This window comes from Piliocolobus tephrosceles, chromosome 11, assembly GCF_002776525.5.
Source record: "Piliocolobus tephrosceles isolate RC106 chromosome 11, ASM277652v3, whole genome shotgun sequence".
Classification (NCBI taxonomy): domain Eukaryota; kingdom Metazoa; phylum Chordata; class Mammalia; order Primates; family Cercopithecidae; genus Piliocolobus; species Piliocolobus tephrosceles.
In genome coordinates this window covers 77197058-77213849 of record NC_045444.1, presented here as the reverse complement: position 1 = coordinate 77213849, position 16792 = coordinate 77197058, and the positions used below count along the sequence as shown (strand labels likewise).

The window sequence follows — 16792 nt, the reverse complement described above, 5'->3', positions numbered from 1 at the left end:
GAAAGAAAGAAAGAAAGAAAGAAAGAAAGAAAGAAAGAAAGAAAGAAAGAAAGAAAGAAAGAAAGAAAGATTCTCCATAGGCCCCATCATCTGGTTGTCCCAGGAGGGCTTTGAGTTCACAGTGCTTGATTTAGGGGTCACTCTTTATTGGATGGCACCAATATTTCAGACTGTTAATATTCAGACCTCTGAGTGCTGGTGCTGAACTTTGGAGGGGTTCTATCGCATATTAATCTAAAGCCCTATCAGCTCCATCTCACTTCACCTACTTTGTTCCCCCCAACTATAAAACAAATTTCATCCTGTCCCTTCTCACCCTCTTCTGCACTATAGCCCTGTACAGAATGCTCACAGCTCAGAGATGATGTATCTTCTAACGTCTCCACCCATCTCTCCCCATAGTGACTCTAGCACTAAAAAAGCTGGGTCAGAGTAACAGAGTCATCTTACCACAGTTACTCAGAAGGAAGACACTGAAGCTCCTACCAGGCCTCAGATGTCCCACAAGGTACATTCAAATTAGAAAAATCATTTCTTCCTCCAATTGGCTGCAGCCCTGCACCAACGCTTATGTCTTGGGAACTGAAGCACAGTTTAGATTTCAGTCCTCACTCATCCCCCTCAACCAGTCACTCTTGCATAATGAGCAAACTAAACAGATATTCTCAGAGACACTGATGCCAACTAATCTTGTTTGTAATGACCCTCCATAAATCTTTGGTTTAGATTATTCTTCTCCCTGTATAGAAGGATGCCAGTCTTAGTACTGGGTCCGGACCTGACCTTCTCTAAGCAGGCTGAGCATCACTGTTCTGCATACCTGAATACAGTTCTTTCATCCTTCACTTTTTTTATTAAACTCATCTTCTGGCTTTTTCTGACTACTTCAGTTCATTGTGGTCATTCTTCTGAATTCCTGTGGCATTTACATTTGGCATTGCCATTCAACTGAGCATTATTAATTTCATATGCTTATTTTGTCTTCTCTGCCAATTCAACCCTAAATTATTCTCATTGTGATGTATGAGCTCAGTAAATATTTCATACTGAATTGAATAGATTTCCAACAAGTACAAGCTCTAGCACCTAAAATAGTTTCAGGGGACTTCTGCCTTTGGACATAATAGATTAACAGGGATTAGGGTTGCCAGATAAAAATTCTGGAAGCCCACTGAAATTTGAATTTCAAACAAACTTATACTATAAATATGGGTCATATATATACTGAAAAAACTATTCGTTGTTGGTCTGACATTCAAATTTAACTGGCAGTCTTATTTTGTTTTCTTTTGCTAAATCTGGCAACCCCTCCATAGTAGATTACCCACTTATGTTAAATACACAGCTAAGCAAACAAACACAAACCGTGAAACAATGATTTTTCAGAAATTGACAAAGAGGCAGTGCAAGAGAAGTGAACAAATGAGGCAATCTTTATTATTCTTCTAGCTTACTTTCTAGAGAAAGTTTCCAAGCTCCAGCACAGAAAGAGGAAACTCGAATAGAGCCTGGCATTCTCTCAGAGTTGAAGAGGCAGAGTTGAGAGTTTGGTGAGGCCAACCTGGCCAGAATTTACAGGGCAGAGTACCAGGAAGAAGACTGCAAAAGGCTCCCCTTGATTCTTCAGCTGAGTACTGAATAGTCCATGTTTGCAAAGGAACTACTCAAAGATGAGGGGTGGGGAGGAATCACTAAAGAGGAGTAGGTGGAAAAATTTCTGGAGCTCACACAAGGCTAGGCATAATTTATATTCTCAACAGCCAGAGTGAAAAAAGCTCTTCATACATGATGAAAGCAGAAATTGTTAAATTGGATAAAAAGGCGAGACCCAATTATATGCTACCTACAAGAAATACATTTCAAATATAAATAAATAAGTAAAAAGTAAAAGATTGGGAAAATAATATATCATGCTCACACTAATCATAGAAAGTTGCTGTGGCTATATAAATATAAGATGAAGTAGACGTCAAGAGCAAAAAATATTAACAGGGATAACAAGGGTCATTTCATAAAAGTAAAAGGAAAATCATCAAAAGGACAAAACAATTCTAAATGTTTATGCACTTAATAGCAGAGCTTCAAAATACGTGACATGAAATGTGAAAGAACTGAAAGAAGACAGACAAATCCAGGATTATAGCTGAAGATTTAAATATTCCTCTGATAATACATTGAATAAATGGGAAGAAAATCAGGAATGATATAGAAGACTTGAATAATACTATCAACCAACTTGACCTCACTGAGACTGCAAAAACTCTTCACCCAACAGCAGCAGAGAACACATTCTTTAAAGTGTCTTAAACATTGACCAAAATATTCTCAGCCATAGAACAAGACTCAATAAATTTTAAATAATTCAAATAACAAAAAAGTATGTTATCTAACCACAATGGAATTAAATTAAAAATGGATATGAGAAAAATATTGGAAAATGATCCATATGTTTGGAAAGCAAAAGTCACAATGCTAATTAATTAATTAATTAAAACCCAAACATCATAAATCAAAGAAGAAATCACAAGGGAAATTTTAAGTAGAATAAATGAAAATTAAAATACAACATATCAAAATTTGTTTGATATAGCTTAAGCAATGGAAAGGAAGAAATATAGATGCTTATATCAGGAAAGAAGAAAGATCCAATCAATGACCTAAGTTTCTGCTTTAAAATATATAAGACCTGTAATCTCAGCACTTTGGGAGGCTAAGGCAGGCGGATCACAAAGTCAGGCATTTGAGACCAGCCTGGCCAACATGGTGAAACCTGGTCTCTACTAAAAATACAAAAATTAACTGGGCATGGTGGTACGTGCCTGTAATCCCAGCTACTTAGGAGGCTGAGGCAGGAGAATCGCTTGAAACTGGGAGGCGGAGGTTGCAGTGAGCCGAGATTGCGCCACTGCACTCCAGCCTGGGTGACAATGCAAGACTTCATCTCAAAAGAAAAAAAAAAAAAAAAAAAAATATATATATATATATATATATATATATATGAAAGAAAAGCAAACTGAAACAGAAGTAAATAAAAGAAAATGAAGAGTAGAAGTCAGTGAAACAGAAGGCAGAAACACAATAGAAAAAATCCATGAAACCAAAAGTTTGTTCTTTGAGAATATAAATAAAATTGATAAACTTTTAGTAAAACTATCCTGGGAGAAAAAAAGGAAGACACAGACTACCAATATCAGAATTGAGAGAGGTGAGATTATTACAGATTTTCTAGCTATTAAAAGAATAACTGGAATAAAAGGAAATTAAAAGAATAACTTGCTAAAAGGGAATATTATAAACAACTTTATGTCTCTAATAACAGCCTAGATGAAATATATACATACTTTGAAAGACACAAACCGGCAAAGCTCACTCAAGAGAAAATAGGTAACCCAAGTAGTCCTAGATCTAATAAATTGAATTTGTAGTTTAAAAATTTCCCACCAAAAAACTCCATTCAGAGATTACTTCACTGGTGATTTTTTTCAAACATTTAAGGAAGAAATAATACCAATTCTACCCAAGCTTCCAGAAGACATTACAAGAAAAGAAAACTGTAGACAAAGTGTTTCCAGCCCATGGGCTGCATATGGCCCCGGACGACTTTGAGTGCGGCCCAACACAAAAACGTTATGAGATTGTTTTAAAGCTCATCAGCTATTGTTAGCTTTAGTGTATTTTATGTGTGGCCCAAGACAATTCTTCCAATGTGGCCCAGGGAAGTCAAAAGATTGAACCATGCACTGATCCTCTCTTTTTTGGAATTCATGTTTAAGTCGTCAAACTTATTTCCTCTCTAGCTCTCTGAGCAAGTTATTGCTTTTCTCATAAGAGCAGATAAGAGTTTTAGTAACGCAGAATGGTTATGGGCATTGTTTCTGAGTCAGACAGTCCTGCGTTTGAATCCCAAATCTGTCCTTACCTCTGATTAGCCTCACTAAAGCTCACTAAACCTCTGTCCCCTTATCTGCCAACTGGAGAAAATCTTGGTATTTAATCCTGTGGAGTGCTATGAGGATTAACTAAAACAATGCATGTGAAGTTCTTGGCACTATGCCTGGCTTGGAGGTATATGAATATAATTTGTAAATTGCAATGCTTCTGAGATGGCAGTAGAGGGAGCAGAGTCATTGGGAACTGGACTTCAGAAAATTAACAAGATTGATATTAAGCCCTTTTACAAGACAATGTTCCTGTTCTGATAGAGCTAGAGCAACCTGCACATAGATGAGTTGATGAGATTCGCACCAGGCCATCTTATCCCAATAATCCTTGCTGTCCCACTCATGTGGCACTAACATATGCAACCAGGGAACTCAACGCATCTTTCTGTGTGTGCATATTGTCTGTCCAACCTCCAACTCCAGCTCACTCCAGTTCCTCAGGACACTTAAGAGAGGAGAGGAGAAGTATGGTGATACCACAAAACTGAAACCAGCAAATGTTTATATTTTTTTGTACAAAAATTGGGAGAAGGTGGAGCTGGTTTACTTCTCTTACAGCAGCAAGAGTGATATCCTCTCTCTTCCTCTCTCTGTTTCCCACAAAAGCAGCTCCACTGGGCAGAGTGGGAAAAGCACAGTCAGAACTGATTTTGAATCTACCCTGTCTTCTATTTATGACTGTCAACCTGCCTATCCCACCGGCCTCTCTTTATCTCCATTTCCGCTCTGTACAGGAAGGTAGCAGAGAAGTTGGAGGGTTAACCTGGTGACTGCCAAAGTTACCCATAACTTGTTTATTATTCTATTATTAACAGCTATTGATTCAGCATTTAACCTGATCCCATTTCTTACATTATATCTTTGACTCTTCCCAGCAATTTCAGGTGGGATATAATATCCCCACTTTTATAGACAGGGAGTTTTGGGGTTAGAGAAGTTAGATAACTTATACAACTTTGTACTGCTAGAAATTGACACACCAGAACTAGAATCTACTTTTCAGAAAGTCTTTAATCTGGGATTTTCTTCTTAGGATGATGCAGCAAAAAAATGAGATATAGGACTTATCACCAGGGCAACTGGGTGGCTGTTTTAGAAGGGAGACAGGAATCTGTGGGGGCCTTTGAATTTGGAAAACCTTACAGGGGTTTCATTTTACCATTTGGTTTGTTTTTCATTTTACTTCGAATTTTTTTCTTTTTTTTTTTGTCTTTGTCTCTGAGGGACTGACGAGGCCAGGGCCAGTGCAGGGCCAAGAAACTGACGATCTGCTTATTTAGTTTTGATCCTAAAAAAGAGAAAAATTTGGACATAGAAGTGCCCTTTCTTAGATGTCTTGCTCCACTCATGAAATAGAGAAGGAACACAGAGGTTCAAGGCAGAAGCTTTAACTAAGAAAAAAGTGTGCATTTGGGCAAGTCCCTCAAGATGGACATCTCTGGCTAAACAAGCTACAGTTGGCAGTATATGGCAAAAAGAGCAATGGTTCTTTAAGTGTTAACATGGAGATCCCTGGGAGTGGCTCCCGAGATCTTTTTAGGGCATCTGCAAGGTTAAACTATTTTTATAATAATACTAATACGGTTTTGTCTTTTCATTCCTCTGCTAACATTTGCACCAATGGTACCAGAGCAATGGTGGGTAAAACTGTTGGGGCCTTAGCACAAAACAAGGAAGTGGTGCCAAATTATACTAGCAGTTGTATCTTTCACCACCATACACTTACAATAAAAATTTTAAAATGCCAGTTTGACTTAAGAATGTTTTTGATGAAGCGGTAAAAATTATTAATTTTATTTAATCTCAGACCTTAAGTACATGTCTTTTTAATATTCTTTGTGATGAAATGGAAAAGGCACATATTAAAGGATGGTGATCATCTCAAGGAAGAGCACTTCCGTGATTGTTTGAGTTGCCAAGATGAGCCTGTCACTTCAAGAAAAACAACTGGCAGTATCTGTTGCCAATAATAAAACTGAGCTTTCAGGCTCTCAAAAATTAGAATTTGGAGGGCTTGTATCCATCATCATGAGCTTGACCGCTTCCCAGTATTTAAACTACTTTACATGATGAGATCAACATTGATATGACATGAATTTCTGAATATTGTATGATGAAATATGTCAGCATTTAGAAAATCTGCATACTTCAGTGGACTAATGTTTTTCAAATGACCAGTGTCTGACATTGCAAAATAATTTGTGGGTAATATTCAAAATATATACAACAAAATATTTGAATGTAACAGTATACATAAAGTATATTGATAAGATTTCAGATTTCACAATGCAACTAGCCCTTCAGAAACTACCACTCGTTAAGTTGTGATGTGATATCAAAGAAGAATAATTATTTGAAAAGGTCATTATAATACTCCCCTTTTCCAACTACATAAATGTGTGAGTCCATACTTTCTTCAAATATGTCAACCAGAATAATACTTTGCAGCAGATTAAGTGCAAAAACAGATATGAGAATCCAGCTGTCTTCTCTCAAACCAGACATTAAAGAGATTTCTAAAATGCCACTCTTCTCATTAAGTTTTTCGTGCTGGAAGATATATTTGTTTTTCCTAAAACATGTTTAACACATAGTGGGTTTATTATTGTCATTTTAAAGGAATAAATTAAATACAGATTTTCATTTTTTCTCAGATTTAAGTTTTAACACAGTAAATAAAAATTTCATCCAGAACAGTAATACACAAACATTCCTTGGGTTTGTCAACAATTTTTAAGGGAATTACGGCATCTTGAGAACAAACAGTTTAGGAACTGCTGTCGGAGCCCCAAGGTAAGGCCCTGAAAAGGAAGAAGAGAACAAACTCTCTGTTCTGTACAGCAGGCACTCAACAATTGAATATGATAATGATAAGGACATGTAAAACCAGTGTGACTAACACTATGAGGCAGGAAGTGAAAAGTGCTGAATAAGTGGTCTAAATGTGCACTGTCCAACATGGCAGCCACTAGCCACATGTGGCTTGGAATGTGGCTAGTCCTAACTGACATGCCCTGTAAGAGCTAAATACACAGCAGACTTCAGAGATTGAGTATGAAATAAAGAATGCAAAGTATCTTATTCATAATTGTTTATATTGATTATATGCCAAAATGTTAAGATTCTTGTATATACAATATTAAATTACAATTTTAAATTTACAATATTAAAATTACTTTTACCTGTGCTTTTTTCCTTTTTAACGTGGCTATGAGAACATTTGCAATTACATATGTGGCTTGCATTTTATTTCTCTTGGAGAGCGCTGGTTTGGACAGGAAGTATGACAAGAGTTTGGAGCAGGGAAACACTGCTGTGGGTTCGGGTCATCGGGGAGTCTTCACTGAGAACTATAGGGTTTCACTAGGTAGGTAGGCTCAGGAAGGAATATCCAGTTGAAGAAAGCATCGGTAGTGAAAAATGAGGTTAATCTTGGTAGCTGAGGTGACTGTTTTGGGTCACATCGTGGGCTCTTATAGGAGAGAAAAGTTTCCTGGATAGGTCGGGACCAAACTGTACAGAACTTAAAGTGACAAGAATTTGGATTTTTTTCCTATAGGCAGTGACAGCTTCCCCTGAAGAAAATCAGACTTTGCTTAGTAGCTTATGGACTAGCCTGAAATTGGCACTTTCTCATGTAGGGTCAGAGCAGCATAAACTCCTGGAAACTGCCCACTGAACAAGCAGTGGGGACCAGGCCTACTTAACCAGGACATTTAGAGTGATATGGAAAGTGTGACTCTGGGTTGATTGACCTGTTTGGGGGTGGGTTGTAAGTTTAAGCACATGATAATAGTGTCACCTGAGAGAGAAGAATCCAGAGAATGTACCTGTGTGATACTGGTCAGGGGAGAGGGAGGCAGGCGTTTTACCTTGGTATATTGCTCTAAGCATGTGTATAATCAAATTGAGTGACACTTTCTACCTTTCTTTCAGTCTGTCTACCTTTATTTTTGCCTTTATTTTACTAATTTTACTTTTTTAAACATTTTTATTGATTTTTTAATACACAGTGAGGTTTTACTGTGTTGCCTGGGCTGGTCTCAAACTCCTGGGCTCAAGGATTCCTCCCATCTCGGCCTCCCAAAGTGCCGGGATTACAGGTGTGAGCCACCACGCCTGCACTTGTCTTTATTTTATTGAACGTTTATAGGGCCCCTGCTGTGAATCAAGGAGTTAAGAACTAACTCCAAGGAGATGAAATTAAAAGACCACTGAGGTGGGAAGGGAAACACCTGGGCTCTTATCGGGCTCCATGGCTAACTTATGGAGTCATCTTGGTCATCTCACTGGGTCTCTTCAGATATGAAAGAGGATTTAGCATTAGATGGGACGAAGACTTCCTCCAACTCTGTGATTCTAGAACAGGCTGATGTCACAAAGGGAGAAGAACGCACCGTAACAACCAGGGGCAAGGCCACTCAGGGAGAGCAGGAGGAGGCTGGGCCAGGAAGGGCAGGCATTGGTGGCCTACCCAGGAGTTGGCCCAAACCTCTGGGTCAGGTCACCCTTCTCAGAGTGGGCGGGCCCCGCTGGAATTGGAGCCCAGTAAGGTCTACGAGTTTGGTGTTTTAATCCTGGCTACCCACCCCTTCCAGCCCAGGGGTGGCTCACCAGGCTGAGTGGAGTCTTATATTAGGGAGAGAGGAAGCTGAAGAACTGAGTTCCAGGTAAGTAACTTTGCAGCGGATCTCGGATTGTCTAAGGAAACCACTGAAGAAAATGTGCACCCCGCCCCTCCCCTTTCTCCTGGCACTCCTGAGCCACCTGCAGTTGCGGGAGGGGCTGGGAAGGATAAGAGGGAAGAGGACGCCCGATGAAGGGGCTCCAGTTTCAGCATGTTAGCATTTCTAGAATAAAGAGTGGGTGGGAACCGACCCAAGTAAAGTCCCAGAGACTCGAACACTGACGCACAGGAAAGCCTCAAGTGGGAGGAGAAATGCAAATCCCCTACTGACGATGGCGTCAGCGGCCTTCTCCTAGGGACTGTGAGGGGCGCTTCTGACTTTGGACTTGAGCACCGCCTGGGACCTGTGCTGAGAGAGCGCTAGGTAAGTGGCCAGACCACACCTTCTCGCTCCCTCTCGCGAGGAGGACACGCTTATTATGCAGGGTGCTCTGAAGCTTTGCTTTCCCTTGGCGTTTTAACTGTTGCTTCATTTTAACCTGCCTGAGGAGGGTTATTATAGAAGGAAGCGCCCGACTCCACGACCTACAGATGCGCTCTGGTACGGGCTCTCCGCGGAAACCGCCCCGCAGGCCCGCGCCACTGTGCCCGGGCGAATCTCCCAGCCAGGGCAGGGGAGCTGCGGCGGCTGCGGAGGTGTGTCCTCGCGGAGGCTGAAAGTGAGCCCCTCTTCACTTTCTTAGCCAGCTTCTCTAGAGCTGTGATGTCTGACTTTAGATTAGCGACCTGGGTTTCAGAAAAAAGCTCGCAGCTACGGCAGCCGGTGACTATGGCTTTGATGGGCGCGAGTGACATTTTAGGGCAGGTCATCTCCTTTTGCAAGCTACAGGCCACAGAGCCAAAGCGGCACCACCAGCTCACAGACAGTGGGACAAAATGCCCCTTTAGTGGGTTCTTCTAGGAACTGCATGCAAAAAGAACAGACAGGCACTCAGTTTTCACGAGAAAGTAGTCCCTAGACAGTGAAAGCAAAGAAACCTGCTGAAGGATGTCTAAAGCCGTTCCCAGAGGCTGCAGTAGAAAATGTCCTAGGACTATGTATTCCTCCTTCTTCCTTTTTTCAGCTTTGAATTCAGCTCTCCGAAAGACTCAGATCTTAGTGATTTTTTTTCGTTGCTTATTTTTCTTTTTAAAAATTTTCCTTTTATTTTTATTTGACACACAATTGTAAATATTTATGGAATATAGAATGATATTTCAATAAATATAAACAATGTGTTATGATCAAAGAATAATCAGCATATCCATCACCTCAAACATTTATCATTACTTTGTATTGTGAACATTCAAAGTCCTCTTAGCTTTTTGAAAATATACACTAAGTTACTGTTAACCATATTCATCCTAGTGTTAACAGCACTAGAACTTATTCCTCTCATCTACGTGTAAGTTTTAGTTAGAAAATACGTTTTCATCCAAATCGTAGCAGGGGTTTAACAACAGTATGATGAAAAATTGTAATGCTATTTTCAACTCCTGTTCTCTGTTGTCATTGAAATAAATTGATAGATAGGACAATGTTGATAGTAGCATGGAAACAAATGTTCCAATTTTGTGTGGAATATATATATCTCTCTCCAATATCTGGAAAGACAAATGGTTCAGGCTCAGGAAACCTCAGATTGCCCCTTAGAAGCCTCACACATTAGGCAGGTGTCATTTCGCCTATTTGATCTTCAAGCTTTTCCTTTTTAAAGTTGACATACTACTTATATCCACCTACTCTATTCATAGCAATGCCAGGAGTGCCACTCATTCTTCATTTAACAAGCATTGATTGAGCATTTACAATATGCTAGAATTATAAAGTGTAAAGGTTTTCATAAATATAAAGTGATATGCAAATAAAACATTACTTCTTTTCCCACTTGCTTTCTCTTTAGCAAAACATTGGCAACATGTTTTTCTATAAATTTTAAGTCATTTACCAGGAGCTCAGGGAAAAGGTGCTCAAAATGATTCCATTTGAAACCTGAAGAATATGTATATGAAATATATGAAGTTACCCTGGTGTTCTATAGGCAAAAGGAAACCTTAGCCTATCTATGAAATGTGTTGAAATGTTATGGCGATTAATCATGTAAAAGGGGGTTTTATTTGACTTAGAATTGCTGACAAAACAATCAAAATTTTGACTTTGGAAAACATGAAATGCTGTAATTTCAAGCAGGCAGCGTCATACTAATTTTCCTAAGTTAGGAAATACTTCTACAGCTTCTAAATTGGCCAGAGTGGGGTTACAAGGGGGAAATGCGTACTTTTGTTTTATGATGGCTGCCAAATAGGTATCAAGTGTGGTTTCTTACTCCTTAAGTAATTTGAGGGTTTAACCACTATCAGATGTTTCTCAGAGACAAAAAGACTACATCCTTTAAGAGCTCTGCCCACCCATAGTGGATCCTCACAGAGAGAAATAAAACACATTCACTGGTTCAGAAATATTTTTAATTGAAAAAACTGGAGCCCACGAAAACGCATACATAAAATTCTTCATGAAGCTAAGACATAATTGGACTAGAAGTCAGGAACATAAAGCTGACTCTAGAAGCCAGACAAATCTGAAATAAAGAAAACAGAAGTTTGGCAATTTCATATAAAAGAAGCCTTTTGGGGGATTGGTCCTCGCATATAAAGTCTTAGAGGGTTTTAGGAGGTGTAGTAAATGTCAAATACATTTCCCTTCAAGTTGTTCCAAGTCTAAGTGTAGAGGGGAAAAGAGATAGGGAAAGAGCTTGTTGGTAATAGAAATTCACGTAGATAGCTGTGGGCAGGATGTGGGCTGTTTGGGGGAGCGGGAGCGGGAGTGAAAGCTTCCTGGAGCAGGTGGAACAGGAGTTCATTTTAGAGCAAGGAAGGCTGTACTTTAGGGGCACAGAAAGAAGGCTTCTCCCTTCATTAGGGTTGAATTATGGGAAAAAAAAAAGTGAAATTTTTGTATCCTTGGATATATTGGAATTCAGTCATAACATTGACTAATTCTAAGGAAAAAAGAAAATATGTACTATAGGGCTATGAACAATATTTTAAAACTCTAATTCTACCCCTTCTTTTATAGCATGTCTCAGTGGAATCAAGTCCAACAGTTAGAAATCAAGTTTTTGGAGCAGGTGGATCAATTCTATGATGACAACTTTCCCATGGAAATTCGGCATCTGTTGGCCCAGTGGATTGAAAATCAAGACTGGTAGGATCAAACATCTTTTCCCCAGAAGTTGATGCACAAATGCTTGATGCTCTATCCCTGTGAATTTATTTTATGGTCCGCTTTTGACTCAGTAGATGCACTCTTTTCAGATAGAGAACTTTCTCAAGAATTTGAAAAGCCTTCCCAAAGAAAGGGAATCATTGTCCTTTCTGGTTCCATTCATTGTAAATGAAAAATTAATGGTTCTAGTGCTTTGTTTCTCTGTAAACAAAAGCCCAAATAATTTTTCATGTATTAAAAAAAGAAGCAAATCAATTGATTGTCAGTTCTGTATCACAGATTGAATGTAAATCAGTATTTTTTCTCAGTAAGATTCTTCAAAGCTCTATTCACCTTATACCATTTAATTTTTTTTTCATTCAGCCGTCTTTTATATTGTGGTAAAATGCACATGACATAAAATTTACGATTGTGCTTGGTGTACTGTTCAGTGGCATTACATATATTCACATTATTATGCAACCATCACCACCATCCATCTGCAGAACTTTTTCATCTTTCCAAACTGAAACTCTGTAATCTTTAAACAGTAACTCCCTAGTCCTCCACCCCCAACCCCTGATGATCACCATTCTATTTTATGTCTCTGTGAATTTGACTACTCTAGGTACTTTATATAATTGGAATCACATGATATTTGTCCTTTTGTAACTGAATTATTTTGCTTAGTGTAATGTTTTCAAAATTCATTCATGTTTAACAGGTGTCATATCAGAATTTTCTTCCTTTTTGAAGCTCAATAATATTCCATTGTTTGTATGTATCACATTGTGTTTCATAAATTTATCTGTCAATGGACATTTGGGTTGTTTAAACCTTTTGGCTATTGCTAATAACTCTGCTAGGAATATTGGTATGCAAATATCTGTTTGAGTCCCTGCTTTTAATTCTTTTGGGTGTATACCCAGATGTGGAATTTTATGGATTAATATTTTGGATTATATGGCAATTTTATGTTTAATATTTTGGGTAACTGCCATACAGTTTTCCACAGTGACTGACCATTCTACCTTCCCACCAGCATTGCACAATTTCTCTGTATCCTCACTAACACTTATTTTCTGTTTGTTTTTTTTTTCCTTTTTATAATAGCCCCCCTAATGGGTATGAAGAGGTATCTTACTCTGATTTTGACTTGAAATTCCCTAATGATTAGTGATGTTGAGCATCTCTTCATGTTTACAATTTAATTTTTAAAAACTTCTAAATGCTTATCACCGTGTAATAGGTTTATTGCTTTAAAATTAGTATGGTAAAAAAGTAGACATTTTACCAAGTTGTTTTCTGTTGTGTAATAATCCTTTATTTTTTTTTAGGGAGGCGGCTTCTAACAATGAAACCATGGCAACGATCCTTCTTCAAAACTTGTTAATACAACTAGATGAACAGTTAGGTCGTGTTTCCAAAGAGAAAAACCTACTCTTGATACACAATTTAAAAAGAATTCGGAAAGTCCTTCAGGTGAGAATGCATTCTACTTTTCGAAAATATTTGGATATATGAGTCTTAAATTCAGTTAAAAAATTATATATGTACCCTTATATTATTTTCAAATGAAATTCAGGGGAAAAAATTGAGTTATCTTACCACTTACAAATTTTTTGCTCAATTTTATTACCCAATATTTTTTCATGAAGTGTTGAAAGTAAAATACACTAAAAATGTAGTGTCTAAAATACATTACAAGTGTGTTGCATGTGGGACTTGCATGTGTCTTGTTTACTAGCTATGATCCAGTTCAACAGTACAGTTTCATGGCTCTCCAGCAGCCCTCCCTTGCCTTTGTCTCCTATGTAACAAGTTAGAGTTAGTATTGTTCTCATTCCTAAATGGGAGCATCATGAGTGAATGTATCCTTCCAGATTTGGTTCAGATCTCACTTTCCTTTAAAAGTGTTCTTTGGTACTCTCTGGTTCACCCAGGCAGAGCCCATCTGTGTGTGTTTCCTCAGCACCAGAACACATCAGTACTGTGGTATTTATATTCGATATTAATATTAGATATTGCTATTCTATGTGTTCTACGTCTCCCCGTATCATGAGTTCCTTGAGGCAAGGACTTTAGTGTTCAACTTTGAATTTCTAGCACCCAGCGTAAGTCTGGACTTGTGGTAGATAAGCAATGTTTACTGATTAAGGGGTGAGTAAATGAAGTAAGTAAATCAGGGATCTAAAGAATTAAAAGCAGGCTAATATGGAGCTACACCCAGGAGTGCTAATGTAATAAACCCTGACCATGGACTGCTATAATATTTACTGAGTGCGTATACAACATATTAGATAACAGAAAAAGTGCTTTGTGCCATTTTTCATGGAGATATTTTTAGAATCCAAAACCTACAATAACACATTTTTAGAACATTTTAGCTAGACTCTAACAGAAATGTTCTTGGCATAACATTTGTGAGAGTGACAAATATATCGTTTTTCCTATTGTTGTCTGGATTGCACTGAGCTATCTTTGCCCTTGTAATCCCCTACAAATCTGCAAGACTCTTGACAAGAAACAGGACAATAGCATATTGCTGACAAAACAGGATTTTTGGTAGCAAACAGAAATCTGACTTTTATGGAGACAAGTCATTTGACAGTGGCCTCATTAGCTTAGTGCTTTAATCTGTAAACCTAAAATGGAAATTGGCATGCCATGGCCCACAAGTCAAAACGCCACTGCCCATTTTCATATGGCCCATGACTAAGGATGGTTTTTATATTTTTAAGTGATTGGAAAAGAATAAAAATAAAATAGATCATACAATTTAAAATAATATTTCTGACACATGAAAATTATATGAAATTCAAATTCCTGGTTTTTATTGAAACACAGCCACACTCATTGGTTGACATATTGTTATATGGCTGCTCTTACACTACAATGGCAGAAGTTGTGATAGAGACAGCATGACCTACACAGCCTAAAATAAAAATATGTGTGCGTATTATACATGTCTAAGTGTGTATATATATATGCCTCATATTCACGTGTGATATATATGTATATCATATTTATATGACCATTTATAGGGAAGTTTGCTAACTCTTAGCCTATTAGTAAAGCGTCTTTAGGTCACTTTGCTAGATAAGCACAGATGGGGAAAATATTAATAGATGATGTATGGTCCTTGGAACCAAGAAGCTCTGGGTTAAAAATCTGACCCTCAAATGTAGCTTTAAGCAAATCACTTTAATCTTCTGCCCTGTATCTTTTCATATAAATAAAGATGATTATTTAGCTTTTGGAATTGTGAGGAAGGCTGCCGTTTTTCTTCTGGCAAGAAGTAGGCATTCAATAAATGATTCTTGTTGTTGTTGGTAGGGAAAATAGCAGGATTTCCTTAATGTAAATCAGGGGTAAGTAAACAGCCCATCTTTTGTGCAGGGTGGGAGGATAAGATTGTGAGGGAAGCTTCACTTCTGGCCGGTTGTATCAGACGAACCTTGTTAAACCATCACTTCTATCTCATTACGCCACTGCTCATATACCTGCAGTTACCCCCAGTCACGCTTCAGCTCAAGCACATACTCATCTGCGTGTGTCATTGGCCCTCTAGCATCTTTCCTCTTTAGACCTTTCCCAGCAATCTTCCTTGAGCTCCTCCGCATCCCTATCTCAGAAAAATAGATCTACTACTTGTTCCTGAACACACTGCCACACTGCACACACTCTTGAATGACTCAGCCTTGTCCATGATGGTCCCATGGCCAGGAATGCTCTTCCATCCCTCTTCACCAGTCTAGTTACCATCCATCCCTAAAGAATCTACGTAGGTCCCAGTGCAACAAGAAAACCTTCACCACATGCTTTAGTCTGTGTTCTCATCCTCCAACCCTCCAGCGACAACTACAAGGTAAGCATCATCTCCTTGTGTCCCTTTCATCTGTGTTGCACATGTGTCTAACGGGGTCACAAGGTCCTTAAGGGTAAAAGCCTGATCTCCTTTTGTGAACCCCCTCCCTCACCCTCAGTACTCAATATGTTTCTAGTGCACACTAGGAATTCAAAACACAGTTTGGTGAATTAAGATATTTGAGTTGAAAAAAATGCTTGCCCTTTCTTGTGCTTCCATATATATCAATTTATAAATTCTGCTTATTGAGTATTTGTATTAACAACACAGTAGAAACTAGTAGTAAAAATCATTGTCAGCTATGGTTTTACACCTAAACAAACTTGCATTTTGTGCTTCTTTTTAACCTACTATACTCCTATTAAGTTATGTGTGTTTTTCGGGGGGAGGGGTGTTATGATGAGTCTTTTTTTAAAAATAAGATCCTCTCTTCCCTACAAAAAAGAAAAAAAAATCCCCATCAAATGACTGTTGACACTATGCTTATCTGGTTTAAATCTTTTCATCCTCTGGAAGTTTAAATACAAACTATCTTGACCATTACAGCAAAAAGGAGTAAATAGTATGATACCTGGGGAACTAAGGGATGTATAAGGTAGATTAATTTTGGTTCTTTGTGGAACAGCTGAGATCTCTAGTTTCAATATTTTATTATTTATATTACACCTCCTTCCAATAACAATTTGGAATGGCTTGTTATAAAGGACAAAACAAAACCGCTTTCCTGAGGGTAAATTCAGGAAGCTCCAAGGTGGAAGTAATAAACACCATCACTCAACTGGCCTTGGCCTATTCAAGGGGAGGCAGACTCACACCCAGGAGCAAGGGTTACTTGAATCCTGGCCCTGCCACTTGCAGTGTGGCCCTGAGTAAGATATTCACACACTCTGGCATCAATTTCCTCAGCAGTGTAAGGGGCAATTACACTGGTACTTTCCTCACAGAAATGTTAGGAGTATGGAGAGAATTGATTCTAAAACATACAGCAAGGACCATAGTCTTTTGATAAAAGTTTGCTAAAAATAAATACCTGCCCCAGATAATTCAAGAATGTTTTGCTTTAAAAAAATTAACGGACCTTAAACAAATTAATGCAGTTTATTTTTAAGGGT

The 16792-nt window shown here is 38.3% G+C and overlaps 1 protein-coding gene across 2 annotated transcripts in view; it reads left to right on the top strand.

The window, feature by feature from the left end:
• STAT4 (signal transducer and activator of transcription 4) overlaps nt 1–16792 on the top strand; it is a 147490-nt gene that overhangs the window by 15239 nt on the left and 115459 nt on the right. Inside the window, exons 3-6 of one of the 2 annotated variants that reach the window (XM_023217763.1) lie at nt 403–508; nt 4551–4707; nt 11684–11812; nt 13150–13294. In XM_023217763.1, coding sequence (XP_023073531.1) covers nt 4616–4707; nt 11684–11812; nt 13150–13294 — 366 coding nt within the window. In that variant the 5' untranslated portion in view covers nt 403–508; nt 4551–4615. Of the gene's footprint in view, nt 1–402; nt 509–4550; nt 4708–8376; nt 8993–11683; nt 11813–13149; nt 13295–16792 lie in introns of those variants that run through there. The other variant, XM_023217773.1, reaches the window with a different exon arrangement.